The 24,042-nt window shown below is 46.0% G+C and overlaps 1 protein-coding gene across 1 annotated transcript; it reads right to left on the bottom strand.

The window, feature by feature from the left end:
• Positions 1-12,420: 12,420 nt before the first annotated feature.
• LOC128846833 (olfactory receptor 6B1-like) lies at positions 12,421-13,392 on the bottom strand. Its single transcript, XM_054046072.1, has one exon. It carries the CDS (start codon positions 13,390-13,392, stop codon positions 12,421-12,423), a length of 972 nt encoding a protein of 323 aa, XP_053902047.1.
• Between the last annotated feature and the right edge of the window lie 10,650 nt (positions 13,393-24,042).

Here is a 24,042-nt window from a genome sequence, read left to right as displayed (position 1 = left end):
TGTATTAAATGGGCTAGTGGATTCCTTCAAATGCCCTGCCTGTAGTTGGTCATTGACCAAGTGCTGGAGGGCCTCCAGCTTTTCTAAAGGAAGCGGCCACTGCGCAACCCAGACGGGCTCGTCAGTGAGCCAACGGAGGGGGAGGACCGTACGCCTAATCATCAATATGGATGGTGGCAGCAAACTGCGTTAATAAATCTCGGCCCCACAGGTTGACGTGGACGGGGAGAATGATGGGCCGGATACGGGCGCGGCGGGTGCCCTGGGGCGCCCTAACCTCCAACCATCGGGCGCTCCGTTGCGAGTCCTGCGCCCCGCCCACACCCCAGACAGCCGGAGCCTGCTCCGTGGGCCAATGGGCGGGCCACTGCGCGGCGGCGATGATGGTGACGTCTGCCCCAGAGTCGATGACACCCTCGAACGGCTGATCGTCGAGGCAATAAACGCGTTTAGGTTGGGGTGATCCAATGTCTTTAACGACCGCTGCTACTTGCGGGTGAATAGTGCGCTGGCTGGTAGACCCGAAACCGCTGGTTCGGGGGACGTTTCTTCCCCCTGCCGGAAGGGAGTAGGGCACAAGTATAAGTTGTGCCCAGGCATCTCCCTGAAACAGTTGTTTTGGCAGATGACTCCACAGCTGAACATGGATAATTCCACCATAGTCCGAGTCCACCACCCCAGGCACCACAAACAAGCCCTGCTTACTGGCGGACGAGCGGGGCAGAACAAGGCCCACCGTGCCCTCCGGCAACGGGCCCTGAATTTGAGACGGCACAAGGAGGACCTCTCCAGGAAGAGTTATATCCATATTTTTCTGATTGACAAGGTCAATCCCCGCACTGCCCCTAGTGGCGGCGGGAACATCGTGCACGGAGAGGGGCGCGGCCTTTGGCCTCGGGCTGGTCGCAGGCCCGACTACGAGTTTTCCGGGGGGTTGTCCTGGCTGGTTGTTAGGGCCCGGTTGTCACCCCCAGCTGAGCGACACTGCGCCGCCCAATGGTAGCCCTTTTTGCATTTGGGACACAACGTGTGGGGCCTCTGGCCTGCTTGGGGTTTGTTTCGGCACGCCCCCCCCCCGGGGGCCCCGCATTCCCGCTGAAAATGCCCTGGCTTTTGGCAATTAAAGCAGTTCTCCTGAGGCTTCTGCCCCTTGTGCAGGGCAGCAGCCAATAAGGCCATCTGATGGGTCTGAGTGCCTACGTCAGCACATGCCTGTAGCAACTGTGCCAGGGTGTACTCCGGGCACCCGACCACTGCCTGCATTGCACGGCGGCAATCTGCATTGGCGTTTTCATAAGCCAGCTTTCTCATAAGCTCAGTTTGGGCCTCTGGGTTGTCGATCTGCCTTTGGACTGCCTCTTGGAGGCGGTCAATAAACTGATGGAACGGTTTGGCGGCACCCTGCCGAGTAACCGCAAAAGACTTAGAGGACTCGCCCGTAGCGGGGACCCTACGAAACGCCCGACGGACGCACTGACCGATAATGGGATAAGCGGCCTGTGGCGTTCTCACCGCCTGCTGGGGGATGGTCGAAAACTGTCCCGTGCCATATAACTGCTCAGTGAGATAGGCCCCCCCACCCTGCGCGGCCCCAGTCTTGGGGGATTAACCAATAGCCGTTCGACACACCTTCCAAGATCCCCAGGGTGAAAGTAGACCGCACCCCGGTCTCGCGAACCGCCTTGCGGAGCTCGCGCAGAACCGAATAGGGGAGTGCCTGCCAGTCCACGATCTGCCTTCCGTTACCGTCATCCCGCCAAGAGACGGGAAACGCCTCAAACCCACAGCTGGATTCCTCATCGGTCAAGAGACCGGCCTCACGCGCTCGCCGCACCGCCGCAGCGACAACGCCCCCCCGACCGACAGGGTCAGCTGCAGGTAAGAGGTGGGTGGTCCATCACCTGGGGGCAAAAGGGAGACCGGCTTGGGACCATCGGGGCTGACCCTCCAGCGCCTCCTTACAACACTGCCAGAGCAGCAGGTGCTGAACCGGGGCACGGGGTTCACTATAGAGGGTGGTCCCAATCCGTATCCAATCAAGAAGCCGCAACGACCCGCAGACCGGATACCAGGGGCACTGGCGATCTATTTCCCTTAGAAGGTCCTCGATATGAGCGACCGAGACAACGACACATGATCGTTGCCGTATAATCTTTTGTAACTCCCTTGCATGCTCCTTCTGGGCACTGGAAAGTCCCCCCTCCATACTCACGAATCAGGGGCGGCAAACGGCCGCGGAGGTGCACTCAGCATATCCAGCCGGTGAGCAGGGGGGATCACGTCGGGGTCACCAGATGTGGCGACGAAAAAGGAAGGAGACAGAGCGCCAGGTCATGGTAGCCGAAAAAGCCTCTCAGGGACTTTTCTCTGGGGTTTTTATTATCTTACTTTTCTATTTACAACACTTATAAGTGGTTGAATTTCTGCGCATAGAAGGAGCATACAATACTCATCAACATGACTTAACAAGGTCATATCTTGTGCACGTGAAAGCGAGCAGCGAGGGTGATGATTAGGTCAGCCAATAAATTTTTTAATCACAGGCGTGGGGGTGTAGGCCGCTGCAGTGTGCCGCAGCCGTGAACTAGCAATTCGGGAGCTGTGTGTTCTTACAGGAGGCGATTTGGCTGTAGTGTGGTACAAAGGATTGGACCTGTTTCTTTGACTTTGGGATAGACCACATTTGGATAGCATTCACTTTGGCCTGTAGGGCGTTGATAGTTCCTTGACTCACCTGATGTCCAATGTAAGTCACTCTGTTTAGGCCTATTTGACACTTTTTAGCCTTAACAGTTAGTCCTGCCTCCCTTATGCTCTCGAAGACTTTTTGCAGATGCTCCAGGTGTTCTTCCCATGAATCAGAAAAGATGGCCACATCATCAAGATAGGTGACTGTAGATTCTCCCAATCCGACTAGGAGACAATCTACAAGTTTTTGGAAGGTGGCGGGTTCATTTCGCATCCCAAAAGGGAGCACATTAAATTCATACAGCCCTACATGGGTGATGAAGGCTGACCTTTCCTTGACAGATTCATTCAGCGGCACTTGCCAGTATCCCTTGATTAAGTCTAAGGTAGAGATGAACTGGGCATGTCCCAGTTTCTCCAATATCTCATCTGTGCGTGGCATTGGATAATTGTCTGGGTGAGTCACAGAATTTAGCTTAGGGTAGTCCAAGCAAAAGTGTATTTCCTTATCTGGTTTGGGAACTAGAACCACTGGAGTTGTCCATACACTGTTAGAGGGGCGGATTACACCCATCTGTAGCATGTCTTGGATCTCCCCTTCTATAGCAGTTTTGGCTTGAGGAGACACCCGGTAAGGTTGGAGTGGTATGCCCCTTCGGTCCATCTCGGGGAGCTGAGAACATCGGCGTGAAGCTAGTGCTCAGTTCTTTGATCTGCTGTCACGGCACACATCAAAGGATCATGGAGAGGTTCACCTCTTCCATGCCACAGTCACTTTTTCCTTCATAGTAGACACCTGCAGGCCACTCAGTGTCATCTTGTCCCTGGGCTGTAAACTGACAAACCTTTAATTCTCTGGAATATAAGGGCTTTAGAGAATTAACATGGTACACTTTAGGCATTAGGTTTGAGGTGGGGGTTACTATGAGATAGTTGACAGCTCCCAGGCACTCTTGGACCATGAATGGCCCTTCCCATGATGCTTCCATCTTATGGGCCTGGAGCACCTTCAAGACCATGACCTGGTCCCCTACATTGAAGGAACACTCACTGGCATGGTTATCATACCAGGCCTTTTGCGCTTCCTAAGCATCTTTTAGGTTTTCTCTAGCAAGGTATAAAGAGTTTCAGAGGGTGTTTTGTAGGTTGTTCACAAAGTCTAGAAGGTTAATTTCTGGAGAAGGCATAAACCCCTCCCATTGCTGCTTCACCAACTGTAATGGTCCCTTAACCTCACGGCCATACACAAGTTCAAATGGTGAAAGCCCTAAATTGGGATGTGGTACAGCCTTGTAGCAAAGAGAAACTGCTGCAACACTAGGTCCCAATCATTGGAGTGTTCGTTTATGAATTTACGTATCATGGCCCCCAAAGTTCCATTAAACGTCTCCACCAGGCCATTTGTTTGATGGTTGTAAGGGGTGGCAACCAAGTGGTTCACCCCATGAGCTTCCCAAAGGCTTTTTATGGTCCCTGCCAGGAAATTAGTTCCCGAATCTATAAGGATGTCAGAGGGCGAACCTACCCTGGCAAAAATGTCTGTTAATGCCTGGCACACACCTTTAGCCCTGGTGTTGCTTAGAACTACTGCTTCTGGCCATCGGGTGGCAAAATCCATGAAAGTCAGTATATACTGCCTTCCTCTGGGTGTCTTTTTCAGAAAAGGACCCAGAATATCCACAGCTACTTGCTGAAATGGAAGCTCAATTATGGGGAGTGGCTAAAGAGGGGCTTTTACCTGGTCTTGGGGTTTTCCCACTCTTTGCCACACCTCACAAGACCGGACATAGGTAGAAACATCCTTGCCCATTTCCTCCCAGTGGAAGGATTTCCCCAAAGGGCCTTTGGTCCTGTTCACCCCAGCATGGCCACTAGGATGATCATGGGCTAAGCTTAGTTGGAACTACCAACTCATGTCTCTGAGCATGCTAGTCTTCCTGGTGCCCACCAGCAAGAGTTTCCTTGTATAAAAGTCCTCTTTCTACAACAAACCGTGATTAGTTAGAAGAGCTCAGAGGCAGTGGGTTGCTCCATGCCACCATCCAAGCTCCCTGGAGGCTTTCATCTGCTTCCTGCTTGGCCTGGATCTGTTCCCTTGATGCTGGGGACATCAGTTCCTCACTGGACTGTGGACTTGGGCTTGGTCCCTCTGGAAGCAATGTAGGTGATGGGGCTGTTCTGTGGACTGTGAACCAGGGCTGCCCAGAGGATTCAGGGGGCCTGGGGCAAAGCAATTTCAGGGGCCACTTCCATAAAAAAAAGTTGCAATACTATAGTAACATGTATTTGGAAATGTAAAAAATAACCAATGAAATACATTCAAAAATTAATTTTTAATAATTTGAAAATACACAAAATACATTATTTAAAAACATTAAATGCTTTAATGATATGTATACATTTGCAATTACATAATGCTTCTTATGAGGTCATTTTTTACAAATTGTTCTGAACATTAATTATACAGCTGCAAAAGTTTTCCTCGCTTTCATTTTGGCAAACTCATTATTAATGTCATCATAATGTATGTCTTTGGCCATTTCATATTCTATGCTCAAAGTAAGCAAATGGTTCAGCCTGTCTTCCCCGGTGGCTGAACGCAAACAATTTTTAATCAATGTTAGCTTACTAAATGCATGTTCTCCCGATGCTACCGACACTGGCAACACTGTTAGTAGGCGTAAACAAATACAAATCTGTGGAAATGCATTTTCCAACCCTGTTTTGAAGAGAGTATTAAGAAGTGTAAGTGCAGAGGTTATATGTCCATCGACTCTTAAGTTGGAATCTTCTTTAATTTTGTAAAAGATTCTAAGTTCCTCTTTAAGATTTTCTCTCTGGAGGTCTTTTGGATATGCTGTGGCCAAAGTGTCAACAACATTTTCTATAGAAGATTCATACACTTTATCTGGCAGACACAAAATGCGTGAAAATAAATTTGAGACTTCAGCCATTCTTTCGCCAAGACCTCCTAGCTCTGACAGAAGAAAATCCTTTGTCAGGAAGAATACCTGTACTTTGAACTTAATATCAGGAGAGTCAAATGTATAGTCTGCATCCCCTGTGTCATCAAAGAGTCACTTGTTCTTCCGGATCTTTCAGTCACTTTTCATTTTTGGGTCAATGCCGAGGCTTGAAGCGACTTGTTTGGCTTCTTCAAAAAAAATTGGCCAAGAATCTTTCATTGTTTGAATTTTCTTGAATAAGTTGCTCATGTGTTTAGCTCCCTCTTTCATTGTTATTTTGGTGCTTTGTAGCACCTTGTTCTTATCATCAATACACTGAAGCACTTTAAACCATATTGTAATAAGAAGTACAAATTCAAATGGCTTAAGCCACTTAATCAAACAGTCAACATCTGCCTGGATTTCCGGAGGTAAATGAAGCTCCTCTTCAATTTTAATTAAACTTTCCAGCACGCCTGTGTGATTTTTGATTAGGGGGTGAACAGCATCAACTCTTGCACTCCACCTAGTTTTAGATACAGAGTGAAAAGATATATTCGTAGTGTTCTGCAAAATTTTCCATCTTGCAGGGCTAAGAGCAAATACTTTATAGCGTTTCTGGACATTTCCAAAATATGTTTTTACCTCTATGCTGGTTTCCATAGTGTGGCTGCCACAGAGGTTCAGTGTGTGAGCACTGCATGGAGAAAAATAGGCTTGGACATTTTCTTCTTCAAAATTTCCTGACATGTTAGAGGCATTGTCATATCCCTGCCCTCTGCACCAAGAGAGTTCTAAGTCACATTCTTTTAAAAATCTCTTTATCTGTTCTGCTATATCTGCACCAGTCTTCTTTTCAAAATCTACTAGTTTAACAAATCTTTCATGCACATTCCATTTTTTGCATCACATATCTGTTAAGAGCTGGCGAGTTGTTTTCTGAGGGGGCCACATACATGACAATCAGGGTCCCGTAGAAAGTGGTGACCACAATGAGGTGGGAGGAGCAGGTAGAGAAGGCCTTTTGCCTCCTGGTGGTGGAAGGGATTCTCAGGATGGCCCTGTCTGCTGTACACCACAGTGACTCCCATGTTTAATCCCATCATATACAGCCTCAGAAATCAGGAAGTTCGAGAGAGTGTGAAGAAACTCCTAAAGGCAACGGTTTTGAAGGGTGGCAAATTCAAGATCACATTATGCAAATAAGAATAGGAGCTTCTATCTATCTAATCTAATCTATCTATCCAATACCCCCTACACCATGGTGTTTGGGGGTGATCATCCTTCTTTTTTAACCCCTCTTGAAATCAGCTACAAACATTGCAATGACCTTGAAAACCCTGACAGTTAGGGGAATTGGTGAGTAACCTGTGATGAAGGATTTCTGGCACTACCTGTAACCCTTGGAAATGAGAGAAACATTGGGGAAGTTGATTGTAAATTAAGAATGGCCCTGTAGCTAAAACAGAGGACTGACAGTTAAGAGATTTTGGCACTGGTCCTGACTCTGCTGGCAGTCTCATTTTGCAAGTCACTTCCTTTCTCAGTGCCTCAGTTTCCATAAGTGTAAAATGTGTTGTTATTAATCTCTGTAATGTATAGCTTTAAAATCCTTGTGTATTAGACTTTATAGAGAGGACATTATATATTAATATTATTGTTGTTGTCACCGTTTCAGGGTTAAATGCACCATTGGCCCTCTTCCCCCACACCTCCAGCCTTCCTTGAGGGCATCCATGTAAGGTTTTAGTCTTCCCAGTTGCCACTTCTTTAAACTGGGGGGTTTAAAACTTTCAGTCCCCTGCACCTCAGTAGCTCTGACCAGTGTCCAGCACCAGTGGTTAACTCTTTCTCCAGAGGCTATAACAGTGTATAGCAGTTGCCAACCCCTTCAAAAAGCAAAATACATTTATTCTTAGAGCAAAAGCATTACAACAGAGAAAACATATAAGAAACAATAAAAGAATCTATATCATTGGTTCTCAGCCCACAGCCTGCAGGCCTCATGTGGTCCAATTAGCACACATAGGGTTACCATTCGTCCGGATTCCCCCGGACATGTCCGGCTTTTTTGAGTTAAAAATAGTGTCCGGGGGGAATTTGTCAATGTCCGGATTTCCCCCCCATGCAGAGCGTGCGCGGCTTACAGGGCAGCCGGCTGGATCCTGCCACTTGCATGGGGCTCCGGCAGCCTGAGCCCCTCCTCCACTTCCCCCCTCCTCTCCCCTGCAACTTGACACCACTCCCCTCCTCTCTCTCCCTCCCTCCCCCTCCCCCCCGCATTCGCAGATCGCCAGACGGCCATTCGCCTTGGGCCTCCGGCAGTCTGGAGCTCCGACCCTGCTCCCCTCCCCCGCTGCCGAGCGCGCTGCTCTGCAGCACAGTAAGGGGGTCAGGGGGTCAGAGAAGCGGCAGGGAGGTTCTGGGGGGGTAGTCACGAGACAGGGAGGAGGGGGGAGGGTTGGATGGGTCAGGAGTTCGGGGGGGCTGTCCGGGGGTTGGGGGTGTAAGGTTTTGGGCAGTCAGGGTACAGGTGGGGGGGTTTCAGGAGGGGGCAGTTAGGGGACAAGGCACAGGGAGGCTTAGGTAGGGAGTGGGGTTCTGGAGGGCAGTTAGGAGCAGGGGTCCCAGGAGGGAGCAGTCAGGGGACAGGGAGCAGAGGGGTTTAGATGGGTCAGGAGTTCGGGGGGGGGGGCTGTCCGGACGTGGGGGTGTGGATAAGGGTTGGGGCAATCAGGGGACAGGTAGGGGGTAGGATCCTAGGGGGCCAGTTAGGATGTGGGGAAGGTCTCAGGAGGGGGCAGTCAGGGGACAAGGAGCAGGGAGGCTTAGGTAGGGGGTGGAGTCCTGGGGGGCAGTTAGGGGCAGGGGTCCCAGGAGGGGGCAGTCAGGGGACAAGGAGTGGGGAAGAGGATTGGGGATTCTGAGGGGCAGGAAGTGGGAGGGAGTGGAAGGGGCAGGGGTGGGGCTAGGGCAGGACGGGGGCGGGGCTCCTCCTGTCCTCTTTTTTGATTGTTGAAATATGGTAACCCTAGCACACACCTGCAGCCCAGCTGTGTGCTAAAAGCTGTAGGGCTGCATGGGACCAGGTTACTGGCTGCTTAATGCTGTGAGGTCTGGGATGCCCGGCCGAGCAGGGTGAGGGTTCAGGGTCACCGCCCGGCCCCACATGGCAGGGGCCAGCCCCACATGGCAGGGTCTGGGGCTGCTGCCCAGCCAGCGCTGAATGGTGGAGTCCTGGCACTGCTGCCTGGCTGGCACCGCAGAGGGTCCTGGTTTGGTGTTGGGGCTGCCAGCCGGCCTGCAGGGTCAGGATCCAGGCTACCGCCCAGCTGCTTTGGCCCCATGTGGCCAAGCCCAGTGTTGGGGCTGCCACCGCACCCTGCACAGAGGGATCCAGGGTGCCTGCACTCCTGGCCCCACTTTGCGGAGGGGGTCTCTGGGTGGGAGGCACTGGGCATAGAGGATCTGTGGGGGGACAGAGTTGGGGGACATGTTGTGGTTCTTAACCTGGGTCCCAGATAACATATTGTGGCCTGCATATGCATCCCACAATGATAAATAGGTTGAGAACCACTGATCTATATCCATGCCAAAAGTTTACGAGAGTCACCCCCCCACACGCTCCAGCCTAGACTGTGGTAAGTGTCAGATTTTCAACCCCTACAACTGGTTTTGTCCCCTTCATTACAAGTACAAGTCAGTTTTCAAATCAGGAATCAGATCCTTATGCAGCTATGGCCTTTGATCTCTGGCCCCTTGGAACAGGTAATCACCAGCCAATTACTCTCTCTTCATCAAGGACATAGATGGGATTGTTCAGTTTTCATTAACCCACCCCCAGGGATTCCCCAGAAAACCCACTTAGAGCTTATATTGTCCCAAAAGTCCACGCCAGTCTGGCACATTTCAATACAGTCATTTGAACTTCTTGCACTACCCAGGTCCCCCATTTGTTACAATTACTACTACTACAATGGAAGTGATGCACCGAGTAACTGTAGATATACTTACTAGCAACTGAGAGCCCATGCTGTCAAGAACTGAGGCAGCTGAGTCAAATAATTCACCCTCTGTACAGCCAATGAAATTGCTGCATGCAAATTAGCTGTAGGGGTAACGTAGTGGTTGGGTGAAATACCTCCAATATCACAACAGTCTAGGAGTCCTGGACTGAATGTAGCTGAAAGGACATGCTGTAACACAGGTGTATTTCTGAAAATCTAAATGGCTGAGCACTTAAAAATTGGGAGATAACAGACCAGAAAACCAACCCCTGGCTCATTGTCCCAGTCCCATTCTACTTGCCCACTCAGTCCCAGGTCTCAACTGCTTAAGACTTGTCATCCCAGTCCCAGTCTCCTTGCCCACACAGTGCAATTCCCTTTTCCTAGCTGGATGCGAGGAGGACTGTCTGTCTGGAGCGGTGGGGTGAAGAGCCTGGCTAGAGGGGTAGGGGCCCTGTTGGAGGAACTCTCTGGACCAGTGGGGCAAGGGGATGGCCAGAGTGGGGGAGAACATCATGGAAGGGAGGGGCCTGGCTGGGTGGAATTGACCAAAGTGGGAGACAAGGAGCCATGCTGGATTTGCTAGACAAAGCATAAATATACAGAGGCTTGTAAGGATTAGATTTTAATCAGTGAAAGTTGATAAACATTGATTTCATCATACACATACATTCAAAACTGCAGTGAGGAAAATGCCATCAATAATAAAAAATGTCCAGGTAGGCAAAGAAAAATGCTGCTTGAGAACTACTTATGAGTTTGAGTTAAGGATATTTCCTTTCCTTTATAAATTTAGATGTGTGATGTTGACAAGTCTCTGTGTGTTAACAAATACAAAGGTTAAAATTTTTGAAACTTAACATCCATGGTCATAAAAATAATAATATCTCACCCCCCAATAAAGAATGCTTAAAACCCATAGTTTTGTGCAAATGAGAACATTTAAAATCACTACAGATTTGAATAAAGCTTAAAAAACAATGTTATCAGTCAAAATGGTTAACAAAAGACTAAATGAAAATAAAATTACAAAAACACTTATATACATATAATGTATATGTGTGTGTGTGTGTAAAATAAAATAAAAATACTGTATATATAATACATAAAAATTACAAAATATATATATAAGAAAAGGTTTCAGAGTGGTGGCTGTGTTAGTGTGTATCAGCAAAAACAATGAGGAGTCCTTGTGGCACCTTACAGAGTAACAAATTTATTTGGGAATAAGCTTTCATGGGCTAAAACGCACTTCATCAGATGCACAAAGTGGAACCATACAGTAAGCACGGATAAATACACAGCATATGAAAAGATGGGAGTTGCCTTACCAAGTGGAGGGTCAGTGCTAACGAGCCAATTCAATTAAGGTGGAGGTGGGCTATTCTCAACAGTTGACAAGAAGGGGTGGAAATTACTTTTGTAGTGCTAATGAGGCCAATGTAAACAAGGTGGCCCATCAACTCCCATTTTTTTAATAAAAAAAAGGAAAAATTGAAAATAATATGGTGTTTGTTGAAAGTCCATGGGATCTGCACTCCTAAACACATGTCAGGAGCTTTGTATAAAGCTTATATAGGGTAAACTCATAAATTGTTAACCCTCTATAACACTGATAGAGAGATATGCACAGCTGTTTTCTCCCCCAGGAAATAATGACACGCTCTGGGTGAATTAATAAGTCAGAAGTGATTTTACTAAATATAAAAATTAGCATTTAAGTGGTGCTAAGTAATATCAAACAGAACAAAGTAAAGTATCAAGCAAAATAAAACAAAACCACGCAAGTCTAAGCCTAATACAGTAAGAAATTAAATGCAGGTAAATCTCACCCTCAGAGATGTTCCAATAAGCTTCTTTTACAAACTATACTTCCTCCTAGTCTGGATCCAGCAATCACTCACACCCCTGTAGTTACTGTCCTTTGTTCCACTTTCTTTCAGGCATCTCTTTGGGGTGGAGAGGCTATCTCTTGAGCCAACTGAAGACAAAATGGAGGGGTTTCCCAGGCCCTTATATAGTCTCTCTTCTGGGGTGGAAACCCCTTGTCTTCTCCTATGCAGAATCACGGCTACGAGATGGAGTTTTGGAGCCTCCTGGGCAAGTCACATGTCCATGCATGACTCAGTTTTCTCCAGGCCGATGCCATTGTCCACATGCTAGTAAGAATGTTCCCTGGAAAGCTCAGATGTGGATTGGCATCTTTCAATGTTCATTCTTACTTAAGTACTCCCAATTATTTGAATAACCCCTTCAGAATATGCTGACCAAATCTGTTTTATGTTCTTCCTACAGCAAACATTTTAAATATAAGCATAGAGCCAACGCTCATAACTTCAGATATAAAAATGATACATGCATACAAATAGAATGAATACATTCAGTAGAACATAGCCTTTGCAAAGATATGTTACATGACGTATGTAGCAGAAAACATATTCCAGTTATGTCATATTTACATTCATAAGCACATTTCTATAAAGGATTATGGGGTGCAACATCACAACACTATTCAGACAAAACATTAACACCCCCACTTGTTACATGTGTCAAATAACTATTAAAGGAACAGGGCAGTATTGTAGAGGAGGAAAGTGAGTCAGAGAGAGGTTATGTGAAATACCAAAGGACACACAGTGAGTCACTGACAGATCTAAGAACTGAACCCATATTTCCTATACTCCCAGCCAACTACTGTGTTATAACCAACAGAAATATTGTTTGCCTTCATGGAGTTAAATGACTAATTAAGAATAAGGACACAAGCCCATTTCAGGCAGTCACATCTCCCCACTCTTTTCTTTCCACCAAGAAGCAAATTTTCTACCTACCAGCCTCTTCAGGGCTTCGCGCACTTCCCTGTTTCTCAGACTATATATGAGGGGATTCACCATGGGGGTCACCATGGTATAGAAGATGGAGAAGACTTTATTCAGATCTAGGGAGTGGTCAGCGGCTGGTACCACATACATAACAATCAGAGTCCCATAGAATGCGATGACTACTATAAGGTGAGATGAGCAAGTGGAAATGGCTTTTTGTGACCCAGTGGTGGAAGGGCGGTTGAGGATTGCAGATAGGATATAAATATAGGACACCACCGTTAACAAAAAGGGGATCAGTGTCAGAGTGGAAGACAAGAAGAAGGAGGCCTTCTCAAAGAGGTAAGTATCTGAGCAGGCCAGTTTCAGGAGCGGGGAGAAATCACAGAAGAAATGATCTATTTCATTGGGACCACAGAATGTTAAGCTCGACATGAACAGAATAGTCACCAAGGTGATCAAAAAGCCACTGATCCAGGAGGCAGCTGCCAGGCAAAGGCACATGCCCCTGTTCATAACAGCTGCATAGCGGAGCGGATTGCATATGGCTAGATACCGGTCGTACGACATCATGGACAGGAGGAGACACTCGGTGCCACCCAAGGAACCGAACAGATAAAACTGGGCCATACAGCCACTGAAAGAGATCGATTTTGCCTCAGTGAGGAAACTGGCTAACATACAGGGGAATATGTTGGTTGTGTAGCAGATCTCCAGGAAGGAGAGGTTACCCAGGAAAAAGTACATGGGGGTATGAAGGCTCCGCTCAGCAGACAGTGTGATGAGCAGGAGGGTGTTTCCTGCCAGGGCTATGAGGTAGAAAAGTAAAAACAATGCAAAGAGTAGGATCCGTACTTCACGGCTCTCTGAAAATCCCAGCAGTATGAACTCCGTGACTGACGTTTCATTCCATGGGAGGAGCTTTGCCATATAGGATTTAGCTGGAGAAAAGTGACATGAGAATGCAAGTAAGTATTACGGAGACAAATCTGAAGTTCTTACTCTGTCTTTACTCATTCCTCAGTAAGGGCTAGATTCTGGCCTGATTCGTTTGGTGCTGGGGCCAGCACAAGAACTATTCAACACTTCAGCCCAAAGTGCACTTTGATACAGTTCATCCCCGTGTGTGGTCCAGCGGGGGCACTGACTCTATGGCTCCTGGCTCCTCAACCATCATCTCTCTTGGGCAGAGACTCATATATCCCTCCCTCCTAACCCCCAGCATATTTCCAGTCTTCACAGTTCCCTGACTGTTTTGTGAATTTCCCAGTAAGACTATCTGCCTCACCAGGCCTGCTTTGCTTTCCTTCCTCGGAAGCTATAAACAGTATAATTGCTCACTGTTCAATTACCACACCGCCCTTTCTAAGCAAGTGCATTGATTCTGAAGGTGAGATCATTACAGAGAAAACACTAAGAACATAAGAACGGCCATACTGGGTAAGACCAAAGGTCCATCTAGCCCAGTATCTGTCTTCCTACAGTGGCCAATGCCAGGTGCTTCAGAGGGAATGAACAGAACAGGTAATCATCAAGTGATTCATCCCCGTCACCCATTCACAGCTCTGGCAAACACAGGCTAGGGACACCATCCCTGCCCATGCTGACTAATAGCCATTGATGGACCTATCATCCAGGAACATATCTACTGTATTTTCTGGCGTATAAGACTACTTTTTAACCCAGGAAAATCTTCTCAAAAGTCGGGGGTCGTCTTATACGCCGGGTGTCGTCTTATAGGGCGGGTGCTGAAACTTCCGAGCCAGACTGGAAAATCTGCGGTCGCCGCATATGGTGGTGGGAGCTCAAAAACGGCCGCGGCCGCATCCCCGCCCGATGACGAGGTGAGGGGGCGCCTCACCGGGAAGGTGTAAGTGAAGGGCGGAGCAAGCTGCAGGCGTCCGGGACGCCCGGGGTATGGAAAAAAGAGCTAGAGCGGCGCTGTGCCCAGAAAAACACGCCTCTTTCACCTGTCTGGCCCGCCCTTGTATCCTATTACCGTACCTCCTTCTCTGCCTCTCAGATCTCGCTCCTGAGGACTGCAGTGAAGCGGCGCAGGCACGCATGTGCGAGATCTGAGAGGCAGAGAAGGAGGTAATAGGATACAAGGGCGGGCCAGACGGGTGAAAGAGGCGTGTTTGCGCTACCGCTCTGATAGTCTTGGAGACAGGGAGGGCTGGGCAGGCAGGGAGAGCTGACCAATCCAAGCAGGCTTTGTATACAACAACCAGCCAATCGCTTGCCGTGATTGGCTGGTTGTTGTATACTGGGTACCACATACAGTACAGCACCAGTATCTGTACCTGTTCATACAGTATAGCACCAGTACATACAGTACAGTATACAAATGTCCAACAGTCAAAACCCCATCATGGCTCCACCAGCAAGAAGAAAGAAATATGAAGCCAGTTTCAAACTTAAAGTTGTAAACTTTGCCATGGAACATAATAACTGCGCTGCTGCAAGACAATATGGAGTAACAGAAAAGATGGTTCGGGACTGGAAAGCAAATGAAAAAGCATTAAAGAGTATGCCAAGGGGTAAGTGTGCATTAAGAAGAGGCACTCCACATTGGCCAGAACTCGAAAAACATGTAGCAGACATGGTGAATGAGCATCGCCAAAACGGTTATGTAGTGACACGAAATAAAATACATTTGTTTGCACTTCAGTGGGCCAAATCTAACCCAGATCACAGCAACAGATTTAAGGCCACTGTATCCTGGTGTACTAGATTCATGGGAAGGCATAATATGGTACTGAGGCAAAAGATGAAAATTGCCCCAAAATTACCTGCAGATCTTGATAGCAAAGTAAATAGTTTCCATCGATACGTAATACAACAGCGCACTAAACATGGCTATGCGTTAAGTAGTATTGGAAATATGGATGAAACTCCAATGAATTTTGATATGGTTGGAAATAAAACTGTCCATCAAAAAGGTGAAAAAACAATTTTAATTAAAACAACAGGACATGAGAAGTCCAGTTTTACAGTGGTACTAGGATGCACAGCTGATGGCGCCAAACTGAGACCAATGATTATTTTTAAAAGAAAAACAATGCCGAAATTCAAGTTCCCTGTTGGTTGTTTTGTACATGTGAATGAAAAAGGCTGGATGGATGAAGAAGGGGTAAAGCTATGGTTTGATAATGTATGGAGCAGGCGACCAGGTGGACTTATTCAAAAATGTAGTCTACTGGTGTGGGATATGTTCAGGGCTCATTTAACTCCCAGCACCAAGCAAATACTTGCAAGACTAAACACAGATGCGGCAGTTATTCCTGCAGGATTGACATCGTTGGTACAGCCACTGGATGTGTGCCTAAACAAGCCATTTAAAGATCGCATTCAAGAACAGTGGAATGAATGGATGGTTAGCGGCGAAAAGTCATTCACAAAAGGAGGAAACATCCGTGCTCCACAGTTGGATGTTTTGTGCAAGTTTGTCATAAAAGCCTGGAATGATATTGATGCGGAAACAGTAATCAAGTCTTTCAAGAAGTGTGGCATATCAAATTCATTAGATGGTATGGGGGACGACTACTTGTGGCAAGATGAAGAGGAAGCCGAAGCTGAGACCACACCATCTGATACGGAATTCTATCCATACGATGACTGCCTTACAAATGTATCACAAGATGTCATTGATGTACTTATGATATCAGATGACGAACAGGAGGATTTTGAAGGCTTTTAAAGGGAAACTGTCACGCCAGCAAAACCTGTAAAAATACCGTAGCTTGCAGTTATGATGGGCGTTGCTAACTCGCCAGGGACTTGCCCGGCACTTGCTCTCTCTCTCTTGTTTGTTATCTTCCTCCTATCATCATCAGTTCCAGTTTGGTTGACCGCTTAGAAAACAAACAGCATGGCAGCTCCCATGGGTTTATTGTCTTATCCTTCCTTTCAGCTTTAGAGTGAATTAGGAAAAGTTTAATCCACTTGCACTGTTTTATGTTTACATGTTTGATGACAAACAGCCTTATGTTTATAAGTGACAGTTTTCCTGCTAAGTACCTGCATGTCATAAGCATTTGAATTAAAATTACCATATTGAAATCAAATCTGATGTTTTTTTAATTTTTTTTGGTGTGCGTTGGAAGAGGGGTAGTCTTATACGGCGAGTATATCCCAAACTCTATATTTTAACTGGAAAAGTTGGGGGTCGTCTTATACGCCCAGTCGTCTTATACGCCGGAAAATACGGTAGTTCTTTTTTGAACCCATAAAACAAAGCTACACACCTGCTAATGACCTCACTAGAGACCACCCCAACTCCAACCAGGGCACTGGCCGGTCCTTCAAATACCACTAAGGGTATTTTTTGTGCTTACAAATTCATAACTGCCTTGGTTCAGAACAAGTACACCATGCATCTATGACTCACTTCTTTATACAGTTTCAGTCTTTGACCTGCCCTCATTTAAGAGCTGATCTATAGACAAAGGGTCACCTTTTCCCTCCCCGTGGGGGTTACATTAGCATACACCTCTGTTTAGAGATTTCCTGAGGAACCCATTTAACTTAAAAAGTTCACGTTGTTCCAAATAGTTCTTTGAAGCTCATAACCCTTCCCAAGGTTTTCATTAGTCAGGTCTCCTCCTTAGAGACATTACATTCATCCCACAATAATACATAAACATTTGCATTTTTAATACAATGAACTCCTAAAATTACTTAGTTCAATAGGGTTTAATGTAATTCAGTAAGGTCTGCCCAGGATATTGCAGGAAATTGCCATGTATGTCACAGATTTATGCTCCATTTAAATTGCACTTGGAACTTTCGTAGCGCGTAGGCTTTTTGCTGGACAATCTGAACATCCATTTCATGCAATCATTTCATCCACTGAGTGATATTTTACCCCGTGACTAATCCCAAGTGCTATTCAAAATGACAAAGGATGGCTTTCTCAAAGATCAGAGCCTGAAACCATTACTCCATTTTTTCCCCTGGTTTATACAGCCAAATTCCCACTGAAGTAATCATGAGTTTGCTTGAGCTAGGACTTTAGGAATGGCCATTATTTATGCAACCTTCATCCACTTTGGAAATCATAGTGTGGGGCCCTGGGTTTTAGAGATGCTCATACCAATTACTTCAGCTGCAGTCATGAACTCTTACTAGAGCTAGTTGACGTTTTCTGAATTTAAATTTTTTGGACAAAAGAAAAAGAGGATGAAATGTTTCCCAGACTTTTCATGGTAAATTTCCCCCCTTTTGGCAGCAGCTGTAGTACTGATCCCTTCTGAAAACTGGCCTCTAGATCCCGTCATCTAGAAATAGATATCACTTATCAGAATCAAGAAAAATTAACACGTGTCAATACATTAACTTCCCATCATACCTGGCCAGATCCTTATCCAATTTAAATCCACTAACGCCAGTAGAGGTAATTCATTTTTACACCAGTGCAAATGAGATCAGAATCTGGCCTGTGTTTTCTTTGTAGAAATGCACTATATAGGCCCTGATCAGAATCACATGTTCAGTAATTATTCGGGACAGTTATCAGTCACCTTTCCTTCCTGATGTTTTCTTCTTCTTTCCATAAGAATTGCAGATAGAAGGAGAGAATGAAGGGGATGGATTTAAACCTCTTGTCCTCAAGTATCACTCTGTCTGGTAGCCAACAAATGAAAAAGTAACCTCTCCTTCTACCTAACAATGTGATATTTATAGCAGACAGCAAGATCTCCTTTAATGCTCTTGAGGGGCATAAGAATTACTGAGCTGGAGAGTGTGACGGGTTGGATCACAGAAACCCCCTTGGGAGCTGCCACCCGATGTGCCAAGACTACCCCTGCTTCTGTTTTCCCTGCCAGCTCAGGACTCCAGCACCCTGTCTTGCTGATCCAGACACTCCTGTTTGGCTCCAGACACAGATCCAGGGTCTGAATCACCTGTCCCAAAGCTGCAAGTTTACCTGAAAACAGCTCACAGTAGTATGCTTGTCTTTGGCACTCAGATGCCCAACTCCCAGTGGGGTCTAAACCCAGATAAATCTGTTTTACCCTGCATAAAGCTTATGCGGGGCAAACTCATAAATTGTTCGCCCTCTATAACACTGATAGAGAGATATGCACAGCTGTTTGCTCCCCCAGGTATTAATACATACTCTGAGTAAATTACTAAATAAAAAGTGATTTTATTAAGTACAGACAGTAGGATTTAAGTGGTTCAAAGTAGCAACAGACAGAACAAAGTAAGTCACCAAGTAAAATAAAATAAAATGCGCAAATCTATGCCTAATCAAACTGAATACAGATAATTTCCTCACCAGTTCCAGAGTGCTCCCTTTTACAGGCTAATCTCCTTTTAGCCTGGGTCCAGCTATCACTCACACCCCCTGCAGTTACTGTCCTTTGTTTCAGTCTCCTTCAAGTATCCTGGGGGGGGGTGGAGAGGCTCCTTCTTTAGCCAGCTGAAGACAAAATGGAGGGGTCTCCCACAGGTTTAAGTAGACTCTCTCTTGTGGGTGGAGACCTCCTTCCTATGCAAAGCCCAGCTCCAAGATGGAGTTTTGGAGTCACCTGGGCAAGTCACATGCCCCTGCGTGACTCAGACTTTGCAGGCCAACGCCATTGTCCACATGGCATCTTGCGTGTCTCCAGGAAGACTTCTCATGTGGATTGGAGCATTCCAAGATGCATTGTTCCCTAAGTGTCTCCTGATCAAGTACTTAACCTGGCAAATTCCTTCCTAAAGAAGCTGACCAAATGCCTCACAAAGCTTACTTAGAAATCAGGCAAGCATACAGCCCATATTCTTAACCTCGAGTAGAAAATGATATACATGTACAAATAGGATGAATAGAGATAGTAGACCATAACCCTTACGGAGATATGTTACATGGCACAGGCAGCACAAAACATATTCCAGTTATGTCATACGTACATTTATAAGCACCCCCTCCCCATAAAGCCTTATGGGGTACACTGTCACAGAGAGCTAATAATTTTTTTTGACGACTGAGTAAACAGCAATTTTAATTACAATTGTAACCTCAGATGAAGCAGTATTGCAATAGCCAATCCATTATGGGAGGTCTCTAGTGGATGCAGAGAGTAGTCTGCAGCATGAAATCCTCACTGAAACATGCCAACCCCACCGTATTCCTGCTGTACTAGTGAAAAACACTTATGCATGTCATTAGCTTAATACATGAGTAATCCCATTGAATTTAGGCATAAAATGCCCCACATGCAAAAGAGTCAGTAGAAAGGCCTATCGAGTGCGTAACCCACTGCCTGCTTGGTGTGGCACTCTGTTCCCGTGTAGTAGCACCTAGACCAGCTAGAGATTACAGAGTTTACAATAACCTGAGCTAAGACGCGCATGGCTTTTAACTCCTGCAGTAGAGGCTCATGCACTAAGCTTTAGAGGTCCCAAGTTCGATCCCACCTGCTGATGACCATGATCTGTTGGTGTTACAAGTACAAGGCTATTCTTGTGTTTAATGTATTGTATGAAAATATGTGAGCTATCAACTCAGTTCTTGCACATGCTTCAGACTGTGAGGCCCTGGAGGGGAAATCAACCTGTGTTGACTGCACAGTCCCCGTTAGAAATTAAAAGCAGTAGAGCCCCATATGTGGCCTTGAAAAATCCCACCCTCTGTAACACGGGGACAGATTTATTGTAGGGTTATGTTTATAAATACAAAGTGGTCATGCAGACCCTAGTGTAACAAAGTGGAGTTCTTTACTTCAACCTAGGAGCTAGACCATGTACAGCTGTTTACCAGTCTGCTACTCCTTCCGAGCAGGCACGGCTGGTACTTTAGTTCAATCAGTAGACACACATGTTTTTTGATCCAGAGGTCTTATGATCAGTTCCCCAAGATGACCCAGCCAAGGGTGCCCTAACACTAGGTTAAGAGGAGCTGTAGAAGTAGATAGGTTGAAAGTTACATCATGTTTACAGAAGGTTACTTCCAGCTGGGGCAGACATACCCCCACTAGTTTTGACTGAGCTAGCACAGTAAGGTAGCAGTGTAGCAACAGTGGTGGCGGCAACAGGGTGGGTTGCCTGTCCTGAGGACATCAGTAGGGGTCTCGGTGGGATTCTGCTTGCCTGTGCTGCCAAAGCTGCCCTTCTCTTTTTAGTCAGCTTGCTTGCTCAAAGCTAGTGCAGGTATGTCTAACCCAGCTGCCGTGTAGATGTTTCCATAGGTAGAAGTGGAACTTGTAAGGATGCCTATCAAAGAGTATTAGGGATAATACAGTCTAAGAAAGCAAGAAAAACACGGAGTGATGGAAGATCACAAAAAGGATGTTAGACATATTTGGTGATTTTTTTTCCATTTTATTAAACTTGCTATTGTGATATTCCTACCCCCTCACACGCACATGGGTCCATCCCTGCAGCTTAATTATATTTGCCTTGTGTCAAATATAGACCCTTTCACTCTGTCACCTGTCTCTGCCCATTTTCAGCTAGCGCCACCCCCCTCAGCCTCAGACTGACATTTACCCAGGTCAGAGGCCACAAACAAGGACAAATCAGGCCTGAAGCTGGGCTATTCTAAGAAGACAAAGGGAGTTAGGAACCTAATTCCCATTGTTGAGCGCCTCAGTCCCTTAAACTGTTTTGTGCACCTAACTCACTGGGGAGCTTTTAAAAACCCTAACCTACAGCAGGCTTTAAAGGGTTTGTGCTGGTTTCACTGAATTTTCCCCCAATGCATACAGTGATTACCACCCATCATCATTAGCACCTCATTGCTGGCAACGATCATGACCAGAGTGGGTTGGAAATTGGAAAGACTTTCATGAATTTTTTTTTTTCACATTTTATATTGAAAAATATTATCTAAAATATTCCTGTTAGAAAATTTTAATTTCTCTGCATTTTCTGGGGTTATTCTGGTTTGGATGGTTGGTTTTCCCTCCCCATCCCCTCCTGTCCCTTTCTCTTGTCTCATCTGCCTCCTTCCATGCCCTGCTGCCCCCACATTTCCCCCTTTTTTACATTTTCCATTTTGCCACTGAGAAAGGGGAGTAGGGAAAGAGAGGGGAAAGGGGGGGAAATAAAAAGAAAGGAGAGAATTAAAAAATAGTTTTCAATTTAATTGAAAGAAATGGAAAATGATAGATAGATAGATAGATAGATAGATAGATAGATAGATAGATTCACAAACATTACCAATTTAGAAAAAGGACAATTTTTCAACAACAAAATTCAACCAGCTTTAATAATTACCAGAGTCACTGACTCCGTGGGTGCTCCAGGGACGGACCATCCACGGAGAAAAAAATAGCAGATGCTTAGCACCAACTGGCAGCCAAGCTCCCCCACTCCTGCCCAAATGCCTTCCCTTCCCTCCCAGTGCCTCCTGAACACTGCAGAACAGCTGTTCAGCAGCATGCAGGAGGTGCTGGGAATGAGGGGGAGGTGCAGGCACACAGTGCACTTGGGGTACGGGGTGGAAATAGGCAGGGAAGAGGCAGGGTGGGGATGGGGCTTTGGGGGAACGGGTGGAGTGGGGGTGGGGCTGGAGGCAGAGCAGGGGCTGAGCACCCCCCAGGAAAAATTAGAAGCCAAAGCCTGTGATAATTCCTAGCCATACTAAAAAAGAAATAAAACAAAGTCATATATGCTAGATGGACCCCTGATCCCAGGTCAACACATATGAGTTTTAAATTGAATGACAGTCACACATGTCAAAATACTCAGTGTGTGCTTGTTTCCCCAAGATTTTGAAGCATCTAATGACCATCCACATGCACTATCTCCAGGTTATTTATCCTAAATAATTTAGCTCAGATTCTCTGAATCATTCTAAAAGCCACAAGTTTCCTGGCAGCTTTTCCCAGGGCCTGCTTGACCTCTTTGTTTCTTAGGGTGTATATGAGAGGATTGAGCATGGAGTAAAGACCGTGTAGAAGACAGAGAACACTTTATGTAGGTCTCCCATCAGGTTATGGTTTGGCAAGATATACACAATCATTAGGGTCCCATAGAAACTTATCACCACAATGAGGTGAGAGGAACAGATGGAAAAAGCCCTCTGCCTCCCAGTGGTGGAAGAGATCCTCAGAATGGTAGTGATGATATGAACATAGAATGTTAAGGTTAATAGATATAGGGGAAAGAGTTTCAATGGCAGACAGTATGAAAGCCAGAAGTTGTATCTGGTGGGTGTCGCTGCAGGACAATTTTATCGTTGGTGTGAAGTGACAAAAGAAATGGTCAATTTCATTGAGGTCACAGAAAGTTAAAGATGACATTAGAAATATTATTATGCTAATAGGTAGAACTGCTCTGAACCAAGACCCAGCTGCTAGCTGAAAGCACAACCTGCCATTCATAAGGACTGCATAATGCAGGGGGTTACATATCGCTAAATACCGGTCATAAGACAACACGGCTAGGAGGTAACACTCTGTACATACAAGGAATCCAAAGAAATATAATTGCACAATATAGCCGCTAACAGAAATGATTCTGTCCCCAGTCAGGAGACTGGCCAGCATCTTGGGCAGGATGGTGGAGGTGTAGCAGGTCTCCAAGCAGGACAAGCTCCCCAGGAAGAAGTACATGGGGGTGTGGAGGTGCTGATCAGCCACAACTAGTGCAATGCAGCAGATATTCCCAACCGTGATCACACTGTAGATCACTAGGAACAACAGGAAGAGAAGAATCTGTAGTTCAGGTTGATTCCTGAATCCCAGGAGGATGAATTCTGTGCTGGTTGATTGATTCCTCCAATCCATGTTTGCCTTGTGTTGCATCTATGGGTTATAAAAGAAACTGAATTTAGTTTAAAGAATATCATGTTATATTTTGATGCAATATTTTTTATATCAATCCTGCACCTCCCTTGCTGTTTATATTCCCCAAAATTAGGTCAAGAACTTAGACTAGGAAATTTAGATTCCTCCTCTTTCAACTCGTGGAGTAGATTTTAAAAATTCTGGTATCCTACTTCCTCCAAAAAAAAAAAAAAAAAGCACCTTGCTAATTGGAGACTTGACTACTGCCATGACATTTTAGATCATCTGTTGATTTTCTTATATATTCTACCTCCCAAGCCAAAAAATGCCCCTTTTCAGAGGGGTTTCCATAGCTTATGGTAGTCATCAGGTGATGTTTTATTGTCTGCATGTATAATTAAATAACTCTTGATGCACTTTAATGTTCATTACAAATATGTCAGTGTCCTGCATATGGAGGAAATCCTCCTGCAAGCAGACACTGTTGTTCAGTCTATGACATCTATCTTTACAAGTGATTACATTTTTCAGGGAGAGAGGATAATATGGGCCTGGTGATTTTGTGGCTAAGGTACCAACCTGGTAAGCTGGAGAGCTGGGTTTGAACATCTTTCTCTGTGAAAGGCTCACAGCGTTACCTTGGACAATTCACTTAGACTGGGATTTTCAAAGTTGACTTTGAAAGTAGAACCACTAAGGGACTTAGGCCTGGTCCCCACTAAGCCCCCACTTCGGACTAAGGTACGCAAATTCAGCTACGTTAATAACGTAGCTGAATTCGAAGTACCTTAGTCCGAACTTACCGCGGTCCAGACGCGGCAGGAAGGCTCCCCCGTCGATGCTGGGTACTCCTCTCGGT

This window comes from Malaclemys terrapin, chromosome 12 (genome assembly GCF_027887155.1).
Source record: "Malaclemys terrapin pileata isolate rMalTer1 chromosome 12, rMalTer1.hap1, whole genome shotgun sequence".
Lineage (NCBI taxonomy): Eukaryota > Metazoa > Chordata > Testudines > Emydidae > Malaclemys > Malaclemys terrapin.
Note: the sequence above shows the minus strand (reverse complement) of the source record. Positions and strands in the feature narration are given on the sequence as shown.

What these genes read in the sequence shown, in the direction of transcription:
- LOC128846833 (XM_054046072.1), bottom strand. Translation starts at nt 13,392, where the DNA reads ATGGCAAAGCTCCTCCCATGGAATGAAACGTCAGTCACGGAGTTCATA.